This window comes from Mustelus asterias, chromosome 20, assembly GCF_964213995.1.
Source record: "Mustelus asterias chromosome 20, sMusAst1.hap1.1, whole genome shotgun sequence".
In the NCBI taxonomy this organism is placed as follows: Eukaryota; Metazoa; Chordata; class Chondrichthyes; order Carcharhiniformes; family Triakidae; genus Mustelus; species Mustelus asterias.
In genome coordinates this window covers 8693617-8715643 of record NC_135820.1, presented here as the reverse complement: position 1 = coordinate 8715643, position 22027 = coordinate 8693617, and the positions used below count along the sequence as shown (strand labels likewise).

The window sequence follows — 22027 nt, the reverse complement described above, 5'->3', positions numbered from 1 at the left end:
AATCCTACACCTCGGCTCAGTTTGACGAACGGTTAAGATTAAAACCATTTGCAGCTCACTCTCCTGATCATCTGTCAGACCATTAAACATCCCAGCCAATCTTAAACCATTTTCTCTGATCCTTTAATATCCCAGCCGGGTGTGACGAATATCAACGTGTCCCTGCTTCTTTTTTCTTGTTTTCTTTTCCTTTGTTTAATGTTTGTCTGTTTATTTTGTGCTGTCAACAATTGGCAGGCATCAGAACTTCACAGATTATCCCGTGGTCTCCATGGATATAACCACAGCAGAATATTTGAGCAATGCAAATGGCTGTGAGTCACGTTATATTTTTTAATTTGTAATTTCACAATGATGACCAGAGAGATTTGAATGGCGTGTCACCTCCCGTATGTCACTGACCTGTTGGTATAAAATGAGGGCAGGAGTAACATAGGAAGTGTTGCGTGGTGAGCTTTGACAGCCTTTGTGCAGATTCCAGGCCTCTGCCTCAGAACAAAGGCCCTTCTCTGACTGAGATCAGTGCACTATCATTGCAAAGTTCAGCAAGGCAAAAAGAGAAAATGAAGCTGTTTTGTGTTTTTGCCATCATCTGCACTTCTCTGATTGAAGGTGAGACTGTTGATTTGTTTAACTGGTTATCGAGACGTTTATGATACTAAGGTTGATGGATGAGACAGTGGTTGTCTACATTTGTGTTATGGGGTCCGCCATATATCTACACATCACCCAGATCAAAGAAAGACTCCCGCTTTCATTGTAGAATCAATTTGTCCACCAGAAGTTCTTCAAATCCCAATAGGGGCGACACGGTGGCACAGTGATTAGCACAGCTGCCTCACAGCACCAGGAACCCAGGTTCAATTCCGTCCTTGTTCACGGTCTGTGTGGCACTTTCTCCCCGTGTCTGCATGGGTCCCTCGGAGTGCTCTGGTGTCCTCCCAGAGTCCAATGATGTGCGGGTTAGGTTGATTGGCCATGCTAAAATTGACCCTCGTGTCATGGGGATTAGCAGGGTAAATGTGTGGGGCTACGGCAATAGGACCTGGGTGGGATTGTGGCCGGTACAGACTCAATGGGTTGAAAGGCCTTCTTCCGTGCTGCTCTCTCTCGCTCAATGCGAGAGGCATTTTTGAGGGAAGAAACAAGATATTCTGTGGTGATGCTTGTCCCTAGCACAAACCACCCTGAACATTCCACTTCAGGGGCAGCTACAGAGGGACATGAGGGAGAAAATAATAGAACTGATAGCTTGAGCTGAGCAGGGGATTGCGGTAGGCTATCGTATTTCAAGAAACCCACCCAGGAGCAATAGTATGCTTCTTTGCCAGAAATGCTGCCGGAAACAGTGCAATTTGCATCTGGCATTACCTGCTTTTCTTTCTTCGCCTCCTATTACTGAATGAAACTGTGAATGCTCTGGCTCTTTGTAAAGTAATGTGTCTGCATGTCTTGAGTAGAGATGGCATTCAGCCACTGGTCTAAAAAACTTGAAACAAATGATCCATTGCTAATTAAACAATAGTATCATTTTTCGCTTGGAATTGAGATGAAATGAATGTTATTTTCATCGACTATATTGAATAACTGTAATCAGATGATGTGAGTCTGTGTTCTGAAAGCTCAGAGAAATGCCTTCAAAACTATTGAACAGATATGATCTCAGGAGGGATTATTGGCAGGAGCCGAGAGCGCCGCGCATTGAAAGTCAGAAAGTGACTGAAATGTTCTAACTCTTTTTTTTCATAGTGCAATCTCTGACATGCAATTTCTGCTCCGGATCTCCATGCGTATTGAGTCAAACAACTTGTGATTCAACCGTAACCAATTGTGAGACAATTTCGACCACGTTAAGTTTAGGTAATGCCACTTATCAAAAAATAGCATTTCAATAATGTTTGAAATTGTGATTCTGATAAAAGTTGTTAATGGATTTAGAAACGTCGTCACTCTTTCTAGCCTGGTGATCAATCAACGATAATTACATGAAAGATAAGTCCGACATGACCCCAGATAACCTTAGGCTGCACTCCTATGAATTGACTGGTGTTGATTTAACCTGAGGATCACTACACCAGAGGCAAGGGGCAAGTTTGTGGAGGCGAGACCTTCATGAATAACCTCAACTTGTAAAGTAATTGAACCCGCTCTGTGGACGTCACTAACCACCTGTCCAGCCAAATACAGCAAAATCAACGGAGACAATGAATAGACCTCAGACTGGGGGCCCTATTTTACCAGTGACGGGCGCGAAAACGTGGTAAAGTCGGGTGTGAGGCCATTAACGTAATCCGCGCCCACATCTGCGCAAATGCCCACTTTACTGAGACCCGGGAAAGGCGGCGATTTGATTTGCGCCCGAATTCATTTAAATTGAATTAATGAACTGCCCGTCCAACTTTATCAACATTTCCCCCTTTACCATCGCATTCGCTGATCCGGAATTGCGCCAAAATGAACCTGCTGAATAAAAGTCTGAATCGAGCGCTCCAGCTGCTGAAGAGCGAATTCAGAGCCCCCAACGACTCTCTGACTCAGATCGGTGGTGGGGGCGGAGGGGAGGCGGGCCTGATCATTCTCTGGTGGTAGGGAGGGAAGGAGGAGGAGTCGGGTCAGATGTATCTCTGGTGGGGAGGGGAGGGGGAAGGAGGACCGATCGTTGTCTGGTGGAGGGGGGGGGGCAATCGTTGTCTGATTGGGGGTGGAGGGCCGATCGTTGTCTGGTTCTGGTGGGGGGGGGGAGAGCGGTGAGGGAGGCAGGCCAGATCATTCTCTGGTGAGGGGGCCGGGAGGGAGGAGGAGGCGAGTCAGAAGTTCCTCGGCGGGGGGGAGGAGCGAGGACAGATCAGTCTCTGGGGGGTGGGGGGGGGGGGCGGGGGTGAATGAGGCCAGATCATTCTCTGGGGTTGGGAGGGGGGGCGGGGGGAGTGAGACCAGATGATTCTCTGAAGGGGAGGGGGGGGAGTGAGGCCAGATCATTCTCTGGGAGGGGGGGGGGAACAGGGGGTGGGGCCAGATCATTCTCTAGGGGTGGTGGGGGGGGAGTGAGGCCAGATCATTCTCTGGGGGGGAGGCGGGTAAGATGGATCTCTGGCAGGGGGGGTCCGCTGCTGCTCTGCGGGTGATCGGTGGAGGGGGAAGGGGGCAGAGGGTCGCGATCGGTCTGGGTAGCGGTGGGGGGGGAGTGGATAAAGGCGACAGTGATGTCTGTGGGGGCCATCGCTCCCGCTTTGCACTCCCGGGCTGCTTTCTCCGCTTTCTGCGGCCCGGCAGTGATCTGACACAGGCGCGCTTTTTCAAATTGTTTTCTAACTGCGCAAGCACAGTTCAGATCTCTGATCGTTTCGGGTGTGCTAAGCCCCGCCAACAGTGCGAATTGGACCCGCGATGTTTTTTTCAGGCTGAGTGCATATGGGGGCGCCTGGGAACAGATTTCCAAGTCGGATCTGAATTGTGTCCAGATTCAGCGCTTAGAATGAAAATGGTAAAATCAGGCCCTGGGTGTTATGTAGCCTATTGGTAGAATGCATGGAGTGCTCAGAGGGTCAGAAACTTGTCTTGTTATCATAATTCTTCAATAAAGTTTCTGGAGCAACTGCGGCACTATAATTAGATCCAGAGGCAGGGAGGGGCGGGAAACTATGATTTTTAAACCAGGAAATCAGCGGTCAGACAAGGAGTTAGATTTATTGAGATCAGTGACTTCTCATCCTGAATTCAAGATTCCACAGAGCCCTAGAAGCAGATCTAAATATAATTTTCAAGAGGGAATTGGTTAACAAGTGTCATTAGATGTAATGGCTTTCAGTGGGCATTTAAGAGCGAACCATATTGGCGATGTATTTGCATGTTGCAGGTAGGAAATGTCATGTTTGCACACAGCCTCCTCATTTCCCCATCGCACCATCAACTTAATAGCGCAAAACAAAGTGATTCCCAATTTATTCATGTCCTGTTTTTCATTGGAAACCATTATCTACGAGAACAAGTACAGAAGCAGTTATGCGTTAGACATCGAACTAGACCCTTCAATCCTGGCCCAGCATTCAATAGGATAAACACTAATCTTCGGCATAGACTCCACTTTACACCTCAGTTTGCTTATTCCATGGCTCACAGATCTGTCTTTAACTTACTCTAAACATGCTGATTGAACCCTCAGCTCCCTGAGATGGAAAGATTTAAAGATTCATGATAGAATTAGTTATTTCAAATTTAATTCCTAATTAGTGTTTTGACTATATTCTAGATTGTCCAGCAGATTTAAAAAATCTGTACTCTGCCTAGGACGTCAGAAACTTACATGTTTAAATGAGTTCGTTAGGCTTTTCTATCCCCACATTCGAGATTCCCAGTAGCTGCACTGCTCTCCACAAACACACCTCAGCTCCGCCGCTCCCCGAGCTCCTGTTCCCATTTTCTCGTGTACCTTTTCTGAACCCACACGTCTAGGCTCGCCTGGGCACCCAGGGTAATCTCCGCAGGACCATCCCTAGGTCACCAGGTTCCCGGGCATCTTTTCGCCATCTCAGTTCCGTCCAAGGTCAGTGCAGTGCTCAATGGGAGGAGAACATTGCAGACAGGAGAAGGAATACAAATAACACAGGAAATAGAGGCAAGCGTGAGTCATAGAATCACAGAAGAATCATAGAAACCCTACAGTGCAGAAGGAGGCCATTCGGCCCATCGAGTCTGCACCGACCACAATCCCACCCAGGCCCTACCCCCATATCCCTACATATTTACCCGCTAATCCCTCTAACCTACACATCTCAGGACACTAAGGGGCAATTTTGGCATGGCCAATCAACCTAACCAGCACATCCTTGGACTGTGGAAGGAAACTGGAGTACCCGGAGGAAACCCACGCAGACACGAGGAGAATGTGCAAACTCCACACAGATAGTGACCCAAGCCGGGAATCGAACCCAGGTCCCTGGAGCTGTGAAGCAGCAGTGCTAACCACTGTGCTACCGTGCCACCCATCCGAGTCATCCGGCTCTTCAAGCCTGCTCGCCATCCAATACGATGATAAGTGATCTAGGCTGGCCTCATTTTCATATCTATGTCATTTCCCCATAGCCATCTATTCATTGATCTATCAAGTATGTATCCACCTCCACTTTAAATACTTCCAAAGATTCAGCCTCCATTTCCGTTTGGGGCAGAGAATTCTGGAGATTCACAACCCTGTGCGAGAAGAAATTTCTGCGCACCTCAGTTTTCAATGACCATGTAGCTCTGTCCCCTTGTTCAAGACATTCCCACTCGTCAAAACGTCTTACCATCTTCCCTGGGAAGCCCCCTCAGTATCTTACATGATTGAATAAGGTAGCCCTCATTCTTCTAAACTACAAGGAGCACAAACCCAGGTAACATAGTCTCTTGACAGAACAACACTCTCATCCCAGGAATTAGCCTGGTGAATCTCATTTGGACTGCCTCCACTGTTACTCTGTCCTTTTTAAGGTATGGGGACCAAAACTCTATGCAACGTTACAGCTGAAGCCTCAATAGCATCCTTTGCAATTGCAACAATATTTTTAACGCCAACTTGCAATAAAGGTCAAAAGGCCGTTTGCCTTCTTAACAGCTTGTTGGACTTGCTTGATAGGCGTTTGTGATTCATGAACTAAAATGCCTAAATCCTTCTGTACTTCACTCACCTGCAGTCGCTCTCCATTGAGATAATAATCTGCCGTTTAATCTTCTGACCAAAGTGCATGACCTCATACTTCTCACATTCTGCTCCATTTGCTCGGTTTTCGCCCAGTTGCCTACTGTATCCACATCCCATTGCAGAATCACAGTACCCTCATCACAACATGGCCTTCCACATATCTTTGTATAATCGGCAAATTTGGAAACATTACATTCTGTTCATTCCTCCAGGCCATGAATGTAAATAGTGAACAATTGTTGGCCAAGAACTGGCCACTCGGCCCCTCGACCACGCTCTGTCGGTCCATAACATCATGATTCATCTGATTGTATCCTCAACTCCCACATTCCAAGCTCACCTTGATAATAGTTACCCGAACCTCCCCACCCCAAATCAGAATCCATCTCGCTTTGACAGAGAAACAAAAACATTCAAAGGACAACACCTCGGTGTTACCCAGCGGAGCAGTTGAAAATGTAACCGGGAGCCCGATGAACAGGGGAGGTAGGGATGCCGAGCAGAGAGTATCAACAGAAACAAGGAGGCAGGAGTGGGAATGGGGCGGGGGGGGGGGGAGGGGGTGGGTTCAGAGGGTGGGCGGGGGTGTCCAGGGATGACAGTTAGGGATAGAGGAGCCCACCCCTGTTGATACCTCAAGCTAAGCCCAATGGCTGACTTTTCAAAATGTATTAATGTTGAACGTTTTCGCAAATTTGAAACGAATTGAAGAAGTGCCGTAACTATCCTGCAATACTTACCATCATTTTAAAACACAAACCTGCTATTGAGCTGGACACTGCAAGAAGAGGCCCCTGCTCTTCATGCTGGTGCGGACTTAGCTTTCTAGCAATGAAACAGCCAGGTGGGGTTTATGTTTCCTTCCCACCCTATGCTCACTTGCACGACCAAAATATTTTCACCTCACAATCTTACTGAAAGAATTCCATGAAAAGGAGGAATATTTATCAAAGTATATTTATCCAAACTGTGTTTCTTTACAGGGGCTCTCAAAACCTCGACAGTAATACAAACATGTGATATAGACGGTGACTCCTTTTCTTTCAAGAGTGACTTTCTTTCTTTCGTGAGGCAGAGCACGTTCTGCGTCACTGATCTGTGTAATACACAGACCACACCAGGTAATGTGTCAGTTTATGATTCTGTCAGATGCAATCGTGTTATTTCATTGGTTACTTATCTGTACTTCCCCGTCATCATCGTGACACTGTCTGTTGCTGCTGTCCGCTTCCTAAACGTGTGAACTCCCTGTCCAAAGCTCCCTGCTTCTTCCCCATCTCAACATCTTGAGACCTAGTTCTCTGATCAAGCATGTGGTTTCCTGTCGTAAAATTCGAATCAGTCATTCAGTGTGAATCGTAATTTGATCAAACCTGCTATGGAACCCTTTGGGTGATGCTCCAGCGGCCCATAGCTTGTCCTTTCCGAGGGCCCATTCTCGGGAAACCCCACTGAAACCCCGCTCTTCCCCAGACAAGGAGTGTGAGGGAATTCCTTGGGGAGTTGAAACGTCCGATGGACAATTGAATTGGACCCATCCAATACTCTGAGTGAAAAGGGGAGAAAAGGAATCTTGAAAAGCTAAAATAATTCAATCCACTTCTACCTTCCGCCTAAATATAGTACTGCTATTCTCCTGCTCACCGAAGGATCTTGCTGACTCCCACCAGAATCATCTGCAAAATCCCCAAACTCCCCCTACATCACACTCCCTCCCCCGCATACCAACAACCACTCTCCAGAATACCTGACTAACTCCCGACACAACAATCCCCACCTTCCCCCTGATCCACCCGCCACCCCATCTCACTACAATCCATCAGCTTGCCATGCTCACTATCCCCTACTCACCTCCCAGTCCAATCGCCTCACGACCAACTTGAACCCCCCTCTCCCACTGACCGCCCTACCATTCCACAGATCTGCTCGTACCTCCCCCTGCCCACAAGTGACAACCCAATTCCATTGCCACTGACTATTTGATCTTCCACAGACCAGCACTTCCCCATTGGCAACCCAATTCACCACTCCAACCCCATACTGACCATCTGATCCTCCACAGACTGGCTCGCTTCACACTGACAACTCAATTCCCCCCAACTGGCCACTGGCCCAGGCACTTAGCATATGAACCCATACATAGAACATTGCAGCTCAGTACAGGCCCTTCGGCTCTCGATGTTGCACCGACCAGTGAAAACAATCTAAAGCCCATCTAACCTACACTATTCCAATATCATCCATATGTTTATCCAATGACCATTTAAATGCCCTTAATGTTGGCGAGTCCACTACTGCTGCAGGCAGGGCATTCCACGCCCTTACTACTCTCTGAGTGAAGAACCTACCTCTGACATCTGTCCTACATCTATCACCCCTCAATTTAAAGCCATGTCCCCTCATGCTAGCTATCACCATCCGAGGAAAAAGGCTCTCACTATCCACCCTATCTGATCCTCTGATCATCTTGTATGCCTCTATTAAGTCACCTCTTAACCTTCTTCTCTCTAACGAAAACAACCTCAAGACCCTAAGCCTTTCCTCATCAGACCTTCCCACCATACCAGGCAACATCCCAGTAAATCTCCTCTGTCCCCTTTCCAATGCTTCCACATTCTTCCTATAATGCGGTGACCAGAACTGTACGCAATACTCTAAGTGCGGCCGCACCAGAGTTTTGTACAAGTGAATTTTGTACAAATTTTGTACGCACAAATGAAGACCTGGTCCCCCAGTGACCACCCAACCAGCTGTTGTTTATTTTGCTTTTCATTGCAGATCCTCCCAATCTGACCGAGAATGGACTGCAATGTTATGAGTGTCTGGCCAATGATGAAAAGGACTGCACGAGCACTCAGAAAGTGGTGAAGTGTGTGGGCGATCAGAATGCGTGTTTGTCTGGATCAGGCACACAGAGCTTGTGTATGTGTAACATTTTTTCTTCCACTATCCGAATCTCCCCATTCCTGTTGTTCAACATTGAGGCTTGTCCACATTTTTTCGGCAATTCCAACTAAAATCATTTCACTCATCATAAAATGACTTAACTGGCCCGACATATTTGACCAGGGCTCAGCTAGGCTGAGGTGGGCCACTGGCAGAAATGGTACCGAAAAGGTCCATTCGGCCATCTTACTTTTGCAGTGTAAGTGAAGGAGATAGTCAATTTGTTCCAAGCTCTTTGCAGTCTCTTTCTATCCTGTAAATTCCCCCCACCTCACTTGGCTATGCCGCTATCCTCTGGATCTGGTTGCAGCCATAGGAGAACATGAGATTGTGCGAAAGGGGACACTGGACCATATAGATGTCAGAACAGCAGTGGCCATTTAACACATTGAGTCTGCTTTGCCATTCTAGGAGATCATGGCTGGTTGGATATAATCCTTAATTCCCACTTTCCCACATTATCCACACCACCCTTGATCCGCTTGCTGATTAAAAATCTGTCTCTCTCAGTCTGGCTCATACTTAACGACCCAACCTCTACAGCTGCCTACAGTAAATAATTCCACCGATTCACTACGCTCTGAGAGAATAAATGGCTGATCAATTTTGTTAAATGCATGCGACTTCTTACTCTGAGATCACTCCCAATGGTCCTCGACTCTATCACAAGGGTTCAGCATCGACCCTGTCAAGCACCCTGAAATAACTGTTCACAGTATTCCAGGTGTGGTCTCATTAGTGCCTTGGTAGATTTATCAAGACATGCCTATTTTTCATACTCCACTCCCTTTGAAGTAAAAACCAACTTTCTATTTGGCTTCCCTGTTAACTGCTGAAATTGCATGCCACCTTTTAATGTGATTTATGCACCAGGAACTCCAAGTCCATTTGTGCTGCAGCTTTCTGCAGGCTTACACCATTTAAATAATATGCAGCTCCTTCATTCCTCCTACCAAATTCGGAACTTTACATTTTCCTACATGATATTCCATCAACCAAGTTGTTTGCCCACTCACCTGACCCGTTCATATCCCCCTTAAAATCTTTGTGTCACCCTCATCACTTGCCTTGCTACCTATAATTATCCACAGACTTTGCAATCGTACATTCACTTCCAGCATCCAAATCATTAATACATGTTGTAAATAGCTGTGGCCCCAACAAGTATCCCTGTGATACTCCACGAATTACAGGTTGCCAGCCTGAAAATGCCCCTCTTATACCAACTCTCTGTCTTCTACCAGTTAGCCAATCCTCCAGCCGTGCTAATATTCTACATTCAATAGAAGGGGTCCTTGTCCTTTTCAGTAGACCTTTGTGCTCTAACTTTTGTTTTGGGGAAATGTTCAACTCGTCATGTTACTGTTGGAAGGGTTTGCGTCAGCACTTTGACGGGGGGATGGGCTCGGGTCAATGTGATCACAGATTCTTCCTCATTCCTGGCTTTACATTCTTAATTATCGGTGTTGCTGCAGCACATTAAACACTGGGTCTCCCTTTTCGAAACATCAGTCAATTTAGTTACCAACATTGGTCACCTTGCAACCCGATCCAACCCAATGATCTGTGCCTGTGCCATCCATTCTCGTTCTTGCTGCAAATGCTCTTCACATGAAAGTTCCAATGCTTTTCACTGAAACCTAAATTCACTTTTGCTTGTGAGACCTGTTTTGTGTGAAACTTGGGTGGTCCGGAGTCACAGTGGTTAGCACTGCTGCCTCACAGCACTAGGGTTCCAGATTTGCTTCCCAGCTTGGCTCACTGTCTGTGTGGAGTCTGCACGATCTCCCCGTGTCTGCGTGGGTTTCCTCGGGTGCTCCAGTTTCCTCCCAAAGTCTAAAAGACATGCTGATTAGGTGCATGGGCCATGTTAAATGCTCCCTCATTGTATCCGTATAGATGCCAGAATGTGATGGCTGGGGGATTTTTGCAGTAACTTCACTGCAGTGCTACGGTAAGCCTACTTGTGACACTAATAAATAAACTCTAATCTAAATCTGGCTATGTTAATACTGGCACAGTTTCACCATTGCTATTTTTTCCATATTTGATGTTGAGCATGTAACATCCCTAGAGTACAGCCCACACTCTCGGAGAGCACCGACTCTCTGAAAGATCATCTATTCCCGAGACAGCGTGCATAACCTACACACCCCTGGTGTAATATTTGGATTGTGGGAGGAAACCGGAGCACCAGGGGGAAACTCACGCAAAGGCCAAACAGAAATTCACTCAAGGCCGGACTCGAACCCGAGTCCCTGGCGCTGTGAGGCAGCAGTGGACACTATGTCACCATGGACACTGGACATTGGAAAGAGAGGCAGTGAGGATAATATAGAAACAAATCAGGAAGGTCAAAGCCCAGGAACCATGGCATCCATAGAATCACTACTGTGCAGAAAGATGGCATTCGGGCCATCCAGTCTGCACCAACTCTCCAAAAGAGTATTTTACCTGGACCCCGCCAGCCCTATCCCCGAACCCCTTCCAAGTAGGATCCATCTATTCCACTTTATCCATGCATTTTTAGACAGCCAGGAAGCAATTTAGTAATTAAGTTTGAAGGGCTGTGAACGAGCTATTGCATATTCAGATAAGAGACCGAAAGCAAAGAGCAGTGATGGCTCCTTCTTGCCTGTCAGACGGGACATAGCCAGTTATCACAATAGATGAAATAAACCTAAAGATGGGTGAACAAAATAACTCAATATAAAATGCCTGGATGGACAAGCAAATCTAACTAATTTACTCACACCATTTGAACTGCACTTGGATAATGAAAGATGATTTTTTTGTCATATCTGCCAATTGTACTAAAGGTAAACTGCATTTTGTTTGTTTGCAGTCGGGACAAATCCTATTTTCGTCAAAGGATGTGCTTCTACTAATTTATGCGCAAAGTCGATCGATTTGTCAATCTTTTCTATAAATCTGACACCTCTACCCACGTGCTGTGAGACGAATCTGTGCAATACTGCAAATGGTAATGGCTAAACACGGGAAGTAGTGTACCTCAGTGCTGGTTCCTGCCTATCACGGGAAACCACAGAGTAGATGGTATCCTGGGTGTGCATCACTCCCATACGACCTGAGGGTGGGAATTTGTTGATCGTCCATTCCCCCTTCTCAGATCTTGAATCAACCAATCCCTAGAATGATCCAGAAATGCAACGTCTTTGGCCCCTTATCCCAATAAACCAGTACACCCGATCTTGCTGCAATTCCCCCAATAGCTTTTTACACTCCATCCTGTAAAATATTTAACTATTTTCTCTTGAATGTTCACCTTGAAGCTGCTCAACAATGAAGAATCTTGGACCCTCGAGAGCAAAAGAATGGAAAAGATATGCAACCTGCATTACTCCTAATCTCATTCAGAAATCATAGAATCCCTACAATGCAGAAGGAGACCATTCAGCCCATCAAGTCTGCACAGGCTCATCTTACCCAGGTCCAATCATCATAGCCCCACATACTTACTCCGCTATGCTGGGACACTAAGGGACAATTTAGCATGACCAATATAGCTAACTTGCTTCTCGGCCAAGATCAAGTGTAGTATGGATTGGATGCTGCACTTGGTTGAGGTCATTGGGTTACATTGAAGCTTCATATGTTTCATATGAAGCAATTTTTAAAAGCGGCATCTCGGCCTTTTGGCTAAGATGCAAATGAGCTCAAGCCTTGGAGGAGGAACCTCCCCCTTCTCCAATCAGCTTCGCTCATGTAGATCGGACCCAGGACAGGGTGATTTGGTCGCTCGCCCTGTCTTGTCAGCCTGGATCGGGAATGTCTCAACTTGTTGAGACTTTGAATTGGATTTGATTGAATTGGAAAAGTAACAAAAAAAAACTTGCACATATTTGGACTATCGCTTCTCGGCCTTTTGGCTAAGATCAAGTGTAGTATGGATTGGATGCTGCACTTGGTCGAGGTCATTGGGTTGCATTTAAGCTTCATATTCATATGAAGCAATTTTTAAAAGTGGCATCTCAGCCTTTTGGCTAAGATGCAAATGAGATCAAGCCTTGGAGGAGGCAACCTCCCCCTTCTCCAATCAGCTTGGCTCATGTAGATCAGGCCCAAGACAGGTGTGAAGACCCTGTCTTGTCAGCTTGGATCGGAAATGTCTCAACTTGTTGAGACTCTGAATTGGACTTGATTTGATTGAACTGGAAAAGTATAAAAAAATAAAAAAAACTTGCACATATTTGGACTGTGGGAAGAAACCAGATTACCTGGAAGAAAACCACACAGACGCAGGGAGAATGTCCACTTAGACAGTCACCCAAGGTCGAATTGAATCTGGGCCCCTGGCCCTGTGAGGCATCAGTGCTAACCACCATGCCACAATGCCGCCCAGATTCCCTTCCCTGAAAAGTTGACCCCGTGTTATTGACTCCGCAGTCAGGGAGACACATTCATCCATTCCAACTCTGTGAAACCCTTTGAGAATGCTTCACCATTTGAAGAGATTGCCTCCCATTTTCCCCGAGTCAAAACATCTTGGCCCATTTTTCAAAGTCAGGCCCTGTTATTCAACATTTTTGGCAAAGAAGAAGACAGAAAGTCAATCTCTCTTCAGCATTTGACACCTTCATAAAGTAGCGGAATAACACATGTGGTTGCACCCAACACTGTAACTGAACCGTTGGTACCAGCTAGGCTGAAATGAACCATTAAACGATGTCAGGAACGTAACCGACCCTTAAGTAAAACAAACAATGCAAATCAAACATAGCTTAAAATGTCATTCTGAGGAACTGATAACGCAGCCCGACCCTTGTGGCGCCAATTAATTGTAGAGACCTCAATGTAACAGTGGACACCGTGAGCCCCATCACCAAGGACACCCATTTGCATATAAATACCCCGCGTATTTATTGTCTCAATTCAATAACCAGCTTCTCTCCCCCTCCTGCGCAACGCACACACACACAGACGCACACGCACCACTCCCGCCCACCGCAGGCCGTTTTATCCTTTATAATTAAGGAGTTACATCTTGTTGCAATCTCCACAATTTCAGCTTAATATATATCACATTTCTCCATCTTTTTAGCTCTGATGAAAAACCAAATTGACCCAAACTGTTAAATCCGTTTTCTCTCCTCATAGATGGTGCCCAGCCTGCTGAGCTTCTCCAACTCTGTTCCTGTCTGTGACACTTTACGTTTGTTGCTGAGAATTCTTTAAAAATAGATGGTGTCATTTTTTTCTGGAAGATTTATGCCGGGTTAACGAGCCTCTCGTTCCCTAATTGCTCCCTCTATTTACAATTGATCATGTCTTTCCATCATTGACAATGTTGCAGGTTCAAGCGAATGCTGGAAATTCATGACCCCCTGCTTCCACTATTTCTGCAGCTACATCTTTTTTAAAAATCCGTTAAGCCATCAGGTCCTGGAAATTTGCGCCTAGTTGTTTTAAATTTTCCCAATAATTTTTCTCTGGTCATGGTAATTACATTATGATACTTACACTCATTGTTGAGCTCAAATCTTACCACGGCAGCTCACGAAGTTCCAATTCACTGAATAAATCTGGAAATACAGACCTACTCTCAATATGGTGCATTTGTGCCCTTCAGAAGAAAACCAAATGACCACTTTCCATCGTTTGGCTGACAGGCGACAGCAGAATTTCGCTCATAACAGTGTCTTCAATAGCCTAACAAGTCCAGGTCAAGTGGCAATGGTCTAACTAGCAATGTCCATATCCCATCGAAAACAAATAATTTAAATAAAATAAAACAAATGACATCTGTTGCTGGAAATCTGAAATTAAAGCAGAAAATGCTGGAAAAGCTCAGCAACTTCTTCATCCATGCTGGCATCGATCCGCCCACCCCCTCCCAACTACCCCAATCCCTCCCCCCCAAGACCCCGCACTCCTGTTAATTGATCCCGTCTGTCTTTCTAAGGGACCAACACTCATTTTAGAAATGCTCAATATTGTTCGGTATCCATTAACCAAACTTTTAAAATTGTTTCTTACACTTCAGGCTAGTTTCACTTGACTCTCATATTTCTTCCCGCTGCATCAATGTTGTTGTAATCACTAACTGCTGGTTCCTAAAACATTTGAAATCCTCAATTTCTCCACAATTCTTCGTCACATGATGGTGCCTTGCAATATTATATGACTCTTAACTTCTTCGGATAAGACAAGGATGGACCTTGCGCAGATTTCTGTCCCAATTGAGCGATTTAAGTTAAAGGCGTGTTTTTTCCTTTGAGATTTTCCCGCAGTTTATCTATCATTCACCATGATAGTCTATTCGGTCAATAAATCACAATCAGTTCTCTGACGATGGGTCACACAGGCTCGAAACGTTGGTTCAATTGTCTTTTCTCGGATGCTGTCAGGTCTGATTAGATTTTCGCAGCATTTCCTGTTTTTGTTTCAGATTCCAGCAGCCGCAGTAATTTCCTTTCATCTTTGACCACTAATTTGGAATTTATCTTCTTACGATTAAGATTCAACACCCTCAAACGCAATATAAATATGAGCTGATTTGGACTGAAAGATGTCGCTCTCAAAATTAATATAGAATGTAATTGCGTTGTCATCATCATTTTCCTGCACAGGTCTGTCTGCTATGAAATTGTGAACTAAATCCGAATCATTGTACAATGCCTGATTTAATTAGCCAAAATGAATTTCTCCTTATGTATTCTAAGAAAACATTGTATTATTTGAAACATATTTATTGCATACACTTCTCCTTATTGAGCAGAATTTTCCCTCTCTCCAGCAGCAAATATATTTAGCCTGGGATATTCTCCCAGACATTTTCTCCCAGACGTTTTCAACCTAATACTGTGACATGGCGTTGAAGGAAACCTCTGGGTTGTTACAAAAACATTAATTTGCAGGCTACATAAAAAGTTGCCTGCGAGAGTTAGTGTCAAATTTATATCGAAGTGCGGGCTTTTGCGCGGGAGAGCAAAGACATACTTAACCAAATTGTTTTCTTTGTTTTCCCCTAACTCTGAAATGGATGAACACCACAAACCCCCACTCAAGCTTCAACCACCGTGCCTCCGACCACCACAACCGTGCCTCCGACCACCACAACCGTGCCTCCGACCACCACAACCGTGCCTCCGACCACCACAACCGTGCCTCCGACCACCACAACCGTGCCTCCGACCACCACAACGGCATCAAGTGACAGTGGCAGTAACGAGTCCGGCAGTGACAGCGGAGGGAGTTCAGATTGAAGACACACGAGGCTCGGTTAGAATCTGTTCCAGTTGGAGGCAGTTTTCTGGGATTACAGAGTCGAGCCTCTGCGTGAGCACTGCTGTGGTGTATCTGCTAATCGCTTTTAATGTGAATCTGTAACTGGCACAATACCAAGGTTATCATAGAATCATAGAAACCCTACAGTGCAGAAGGAGGCCATTCGGCCCATCGAGTCTGCACCGACCACAATCCCACCCCACATATTTTACCCGCTAATCCCTCTAACCTACGCATCCCAGGACTCTAAGGGGCAATTTTTAACCTGGCCAATCAACCTAACCCGCACATCTTTGGACTGTGGGAGGAAACCGGAGCACCCGGAGGAAACCCACGCAGACACGAGGAGAATGTGCAAACTCCACACAGACAGTGACCCGAGCCGGGAATCGAACCCGGGACCCTGGAGCTGTGAAGCAGCAGTGCTAACCACTGTGCTACCGTGTTCTCTGTGTGTCGATGCAGGCTGTTAGAATTACGGGGCGGGGGGCAGAGTGGCATTTCCTTCATCTACGTATTTTTCTACACTGTCAAATCTGCATTAATACTGCTTTGAAACCAGGCTTGTGTCTCTTGTGATCTGTGATGTGAATGCATCTACAGGAGCTGAGTGATGTGGCTGCGTTCACAGGCAGCTCAATGCTGTTGATGTGATTACAGCTCTGATTGAATCAGCATCCTGTAATTGTGTAATAAAATGTACAACGGCAGTTGTAATTGGTCGCCTCGGGAAAGCCAGCAAGGGGTAGATAGTGGGCGCGAGGGGAGGTGGGGAGTTTGGTGCTGGCTAACACAATCGGGACATGATCTGGAGTTGCCGGCTTTGGACAGGGTTAGACACGAGCTTTCGGAGAGCCGCTCCTTCATCAGCTACCAAATAAACCTGTTGGACTTTAACCTGGTGTTGTGAGACTACTTACTGAGATTAGGGACATGTTTAAGGTTTTTTTAAATATAACAGCATGCAGGACAGGTTAAATCCCGAAAGACAGTGGAGCAAGACATAACAGAAAGTTTTCTGCCATCCAGAATCCACATGAGAGGGTATAGCTTGTACTGTAAATAGCAGCCTGAAGTTGAATGTCAGATTAACTCTATCCTGCTTTTATCTTACTAAATCTGTTCCAGAACTGCTATTCTTTTGTCACTTTGTATTCTAGAATCAGATCATCGTTATTATATCGTGGAATTACTACAGTGCATATGGGGGCCATTTGGCCCATCGAGTCTTCACGCACTCTCTGACAGGGTATCTTAGCCAGGCCATCTCCCCCGCTCTATCCTCATACAGTTCCCATGGTTAATCCGTCCAACGGGCATACCTTGGGACACCAGAGGGCAAATTAGCATGGCCAATCCAACTAATCTGCACACGTTTGGACCATGGGAGACAACCGGAGCACCCGGAGGAAATCCACACCGACACAGGAGAATGTACAAACGCCACCTAGGCAGTGACCTAAGGCTGGAATTGAATCTGGGTACCAAGCGCTGTGAGGGAGCAGTGGTTTTAATTCATCTCATTAATTCAGAAAGTTTCTAACGAGCTCAAAGTTGCACTCCTCTTTTAAAGTTACAGAGTGGACTGGGTGAGCCTTTAATCCATTTACTTGCTTGCTTAAAGAAACAAACTTAAATTCAATCTGATCTCTGGCCCCCATAAGGGAGTAAGAAGTTTAACAACACCAGGTTAAAGTCCAACAGGTTTATTTGGTAGCAAAAGCCACACAAGCTTTCGGAGCTGCAAGCCCCTTCTTCAGGTGAGTGGGAATTCTGTTCACAAACAGAGCATATAAAGACACAAACTCAATTTACATGAATAATGGTTGGAATGCGAATACTTACAACTAATCAAGTCTTTAAGAACCAAAACAACATGAGTGGAGAGAGCATCAAGACAGGCTAAAAAGATGGGTATTGTCTCCAGACAAGACAGCCAGTGAAACTCTGTGGGGGTTACAAATAGTGGGACATGAACCCAATATCCCGGTTGAGGCCGTCCTCGTGTGTGCGGAACTTGGCTATCAGTTTCTGCTCAGTGACTCTGCGCCGTCGTGTGTCGCGAAGGCCGCCTTGGAGAACGCTTACCCGAATATCAGAGGCCGAATGCCCGTGACCGCTGAAGTGCTCCCCAACAGGAAGAGAACAGTCTTGCCTGGTGATTGTCGAGCGGTGTTCATTCATCCGTTGTCGGAGCGTCTGCATAGTTTCCCCAATGTACCATGCCTCGGGACATCCTTTCTTGCAGCGTATATAGACACCCCATAAGGGAGACAAACAAGATCCAAGCTGTCAAGAAAGTGCATTGATCTCATCTTGGCCTTGATCTGACGCTTCGTCTTATCAACAGGGCACTCAGTATCAAGTCATGCTGGGGTTGATTGGTCGGTCCAAAAGAAGCAGAATTCAGGGATCTTACCGTTTCTGTAAGCAAGCTGTGGTTCTTTTACTCCTGCTCTGCCGAGTGAGGCCATTCCAAACACCCATTGGCCTCCAAATCCCTCAAGCTTGTAACGACACCGACCAAAGGGGCGGCACGGTAGCACAGTGGTTAGCACTGCTGCTTCACAGCTCCAGGGACCTGGGTTCGATTCCTGGCTTGGGTCACTGTCTGTGTGGAGTTTGCACATTCTCCTCTTGTCTGCGTGGGTTTCCTCCGGGTGCTCCAGTTTCCTCCCACAGTCCAAAGATGTGCGGGTTAGGTTGATTGGCTATGCTAAAAATTGCCCCTGAGAGTCCTGAAATACGTAGGTTAGAGGGATTAGCGGGTAAATATGTAGGGATATGGGGGTAGGGCCTGGGTGGGATTGTGGTCGGTGCAGACTCGATGGGTCGAATGGCCTCTTTCTGCACTGTAGGGTTTCTATTATTTCTCTGATTCGGGGGAGAATGCGTAGAAGTTTTGAAAATGGTGAGACGCCTCAACAACGTTGATTGGGAGAGATTGTTTACATTGGCAGAATGATCGGAAGCCAGAAAACACCAATTGAAGATGATGGGTAAAGAAATTAGCCCGTTATCTCGCCCTCTTTCTATCTCAAAATCTCACTATCCCACTTTCTCTATATCACTCCCTACCTCTATCTAGCTTTCTCCCCATCTCAACGCCTTGCCTTCTCTAAACCCTTACCAGCTCAACCCTTTGCTGTCTCAACTTTTGCCCTCTCATTCCCTCGCCCTCTCATCAACTTGATCTCTTGCCCTCTTTTTTCCACTATACTCTTGCACTCTCATGTCTCCTCATATTCTCCTGCCCTCTCACGCTCTATTGCCATCTAAAGCCCTCTTGCACACCTATGCTCTCATGCCCTCTTGTGCTCTCATGCTCCCGCAATCTCTCGTGCCCATTCACCTTCCCAACTCATCGTCTCTTACCATTTCATGCACTCTTGCCCACTCATATTCTCTTGCCCTTCCGCACGCCGTTGCGCACCCAGGCTCTCCTATCCACTTGTGCCCTTTCTGCCCTCTTGTGCCCACTTTCTCACTCATACTTTCTTGCCATCTTACCCTACCTTGCCCACTCGTGCTCTCTTGCATTCTCACCCCCTTATCTATTCATGCTCTTTTGCCCTCTGATGTTCGCTTGCACTCCCACACTCTCTTGCCATCTCGTGCCCTCTTGTGTACTCTTGCCAATTCACACTCCCTTTCCCACTTGCACTATCTTGCCATTTCATGCTCTCCTTCCCACTCACGCCGCCCTGCCATCTTGCACTATCGTGTCCACTCATGCTATCTTACTCTCTCGCACTCTCTTGCCCACTTGCACTCTCCTTCCTTCTCACACTCACATTCCCACTTCTGCTCTCTTGCCCTTTAGTGCCCTCTTGCCCATCTGTGCTCTCCTGCCTATTCATGCTCTCTCGCCCTCTTGCCATCTCTTCCCCATTCACGTTCTCTTTCCTTGTCGTGCTGCATTGCCCACTCGTGCTACCTTCCCCACTCACATTCTGTTGCCCATTTCAGTTTTCTTGCGATATTGCCTTCTCTTGCCCACTCACACTTTGTTGTCCACTTGTGCTGTCTTGACCACTTGCACTCTCTTGCATTGAGGCCCTCTCTTCCCCATTCACGCTCTTTTGCTCAATTGTGCTCTTTTGCCCTCTCACCCTCTCTTGCCCACACATGCTCGGTTGCCCACTCATGCTCCTTTGTCCACTCGCATTCTCTTGGACACCTATGCTTCCTTGCATTCTCGCGCTCTCTTGCCCAAACACGTTCTCTTGCTCAATCATGCTCTCTTGCTCACACATGTTCCCTTGCCCACTCACTTTATCTTGCCCTTGCCCACTCCCTTGGTACCTGTGCTCTCTTGCCCATTTGTGCTCTTTTGCCAACTCATGCCCTCTTGTCTTTTCGCCTTCTCATTCCCACTTGCCTCCCTTGTCCACTCATGATTTCTTGCTCTTGTGCATTCTCTTCCTCTTGTGCACTCTCTGGCACACCCGTGCCCCCTTGTCCACTTTGCCATCATTAATTTTCTATCTCACCCTCTTTTGCTATCTTATAGTACTGCTATCATACCATATTGCTCTCAGATGGTCCCTTGCCCACCTGCCCTCTCAGATTCTTTCGATTACATTGCTGGTCTTTTTGTGCTCTCTCACCTTCCTTTACCATGTCCTTTTACAGTTACTTGTCATTTTCCTCTCCTGTTCCGCTCTCTCCTCTTGTAAACTCTCACCCTTTCGCTATCTTGCCATCGCACATTGTTTTGTGTTCTCCCATCTCCTTGCAGTCTCACCCTCTCCTACTAACACTAGCTTGTGCTCTAGCACTCTCTCATTATGATGCCCACTCAAGCTCTCTCACACTTTCTGATGCTCTCTCACTTTTATACCGTCTCATGGGCTCTCTCACTATCTCACTCTCTTGGCCTCTCTTGCTCTCTCGCCCTCTATCACTATTTCACCATCTACCGATATCTCGTCCTCTCTTACTTTATTTCACAGTTCCTTGCCATCTCGCCCTCTCCCACTCTCTTGCCCACACTCTATATGTGGCCCTCTATCGCTATATAGGCCCTCTATCGCTATCTCACTCTTTCATTATCTTGCCCTCTTTTGCGAGCTCGCGCTCTATCATTACCTCACACTATCACTATCCCATCCTTTATTCCCACCTCGCACTCTATCGCTATCTTGCCCTCTACCACTATTTCGCCTTTTACCACGAACTTGCACTCATTTGCTATCTCAGCCACTCTCGCTAAATCATCTTTCATCGCTATCATATTTTCTATTGCAATCTTGCCCTCTCTCACTAACTCGTACTCTTTTGCTATCTCGCCCTTTCTCACTATCAAGCCCCACCTCTTCTCTCACTGTCTCATCCTCTTTTGCTCTCTCATCCGCTCACACTATCTTTCAATAATTCGCCCTCTATTGCTATCTCACACTCTATCACCCTCACTTTCTATCACAGCCTCACTTACTTTCTCACTCTTTCTTTCTGTCTCACACTCCATTGCTATGTCATCCGCTCTCACTATCTGATGCTTTACCACTGTCTTGCCTTCTTTCACTATCTGGCACTCTATCACTAACTCACTTGCTCAAGCCACCTCATCCATTTTCACTAACTTGCCCGCAATTGCTACCTCACCCTCAATTGCTATCTCATCATCCATCACTATCTCAACCTTAATCGCTATCTCATCCTCAAAACATTATCTCACCCTCTATCATCGCCTCATCCTCTCTGGACCCTCCTGTTCTTGTGATCTCTCAAACTTCTCGAAATCTCTCCTGCGGTCTTCCTCGATTTCTCACTTCACTCTCTTGCCCTCTTGCTTTACTGCTGTCACATTCATTCTTCTAAACCCATGTCTTTTTTCATGCTCCTTTTTTTACCAACGCCCTCCTGTTCTCTGGCATTCAACTTTCTTTCATTGCTCTAAACTTTCACTCTCCTGCTCTCCTAAGTGCTCTCTCTTTCTCTCTCTCTCTCTCTCTGTCCGTCTGTCACTCTCTCCAGCTTTCATGCTCTCACTGTCCCAGTCCAGCGTGCAGTTCATGTTCTCACTCTCACTCTCCCACATTAAATCTCTCAACGTCTCAGTCTCTCTCAGTTGTTCCTGTTCCTTTGCTCTCTTAATATCCTGCCCTCACACTCAGTACAGTCACTCTCCCACACTCATTCACTCACTGC

At 46.4% G+C, this 22027-nt stretch overlaps 1 protein-coding gene and 1 pseudogene across 1 annotated transcript; both read left to right on the top strand.

Annotated features, from left to right (window-relative positions):
- Positions 1-444: 444 nt before the first annotated feature.
- On the top strand, positions 445-16769 carry LOC144508214 (phospholipase A2 inhibitor gamma subunit B-like). Its single transcript, XM_078236030.1, has 6 exons — positions 445-612; positions 1750-1860; positions 6664-6801; positions 8459-8602; positions 11472-11609; positions 15656-16769. The coding sequence occupies exons 1-6, from the start codon at positions 564-566 to the stop codon at positions 15850-15852; spliced, it is 777 nt and encodes a 258-aa protein (XP_078092156.1). The 5' UTR covers positions 445-563; the 3' UTR covers positions 15853-16769.
- On the top strand, positions 12497-12672 carry LOC144508813 (U2 spliceosomal RNA; annotated as a pseudogene).
- Positions 16770-22027: the final 5258 nt, after the last annotated feature.

Excerpts from the sequence above, each read along its gene's own strand:
- LOC144508214 (XM_078236030.1), top strand. The coding sequence starts at position 564 with ATGAAGCTGTTTTGTGTTTTTGCCATCATCTGCACTTCTCTGATTGAA. Across the intron at positions 613-1,749 it reads CTGCACTTCTCTGATTGAAG|TGCAATCTCTGACATGCAAT; the intron begins GTGAGACTGTTG and ends TTTTTTTCATAG. Across the intron at positions 11,610-15,655 it reads TCTGTGCAATACTGCAAATG|CTTCAACCACCGTGCCTCCG; the intron begins GTAATGGCTAAA and ends CCCCCACTCAAG.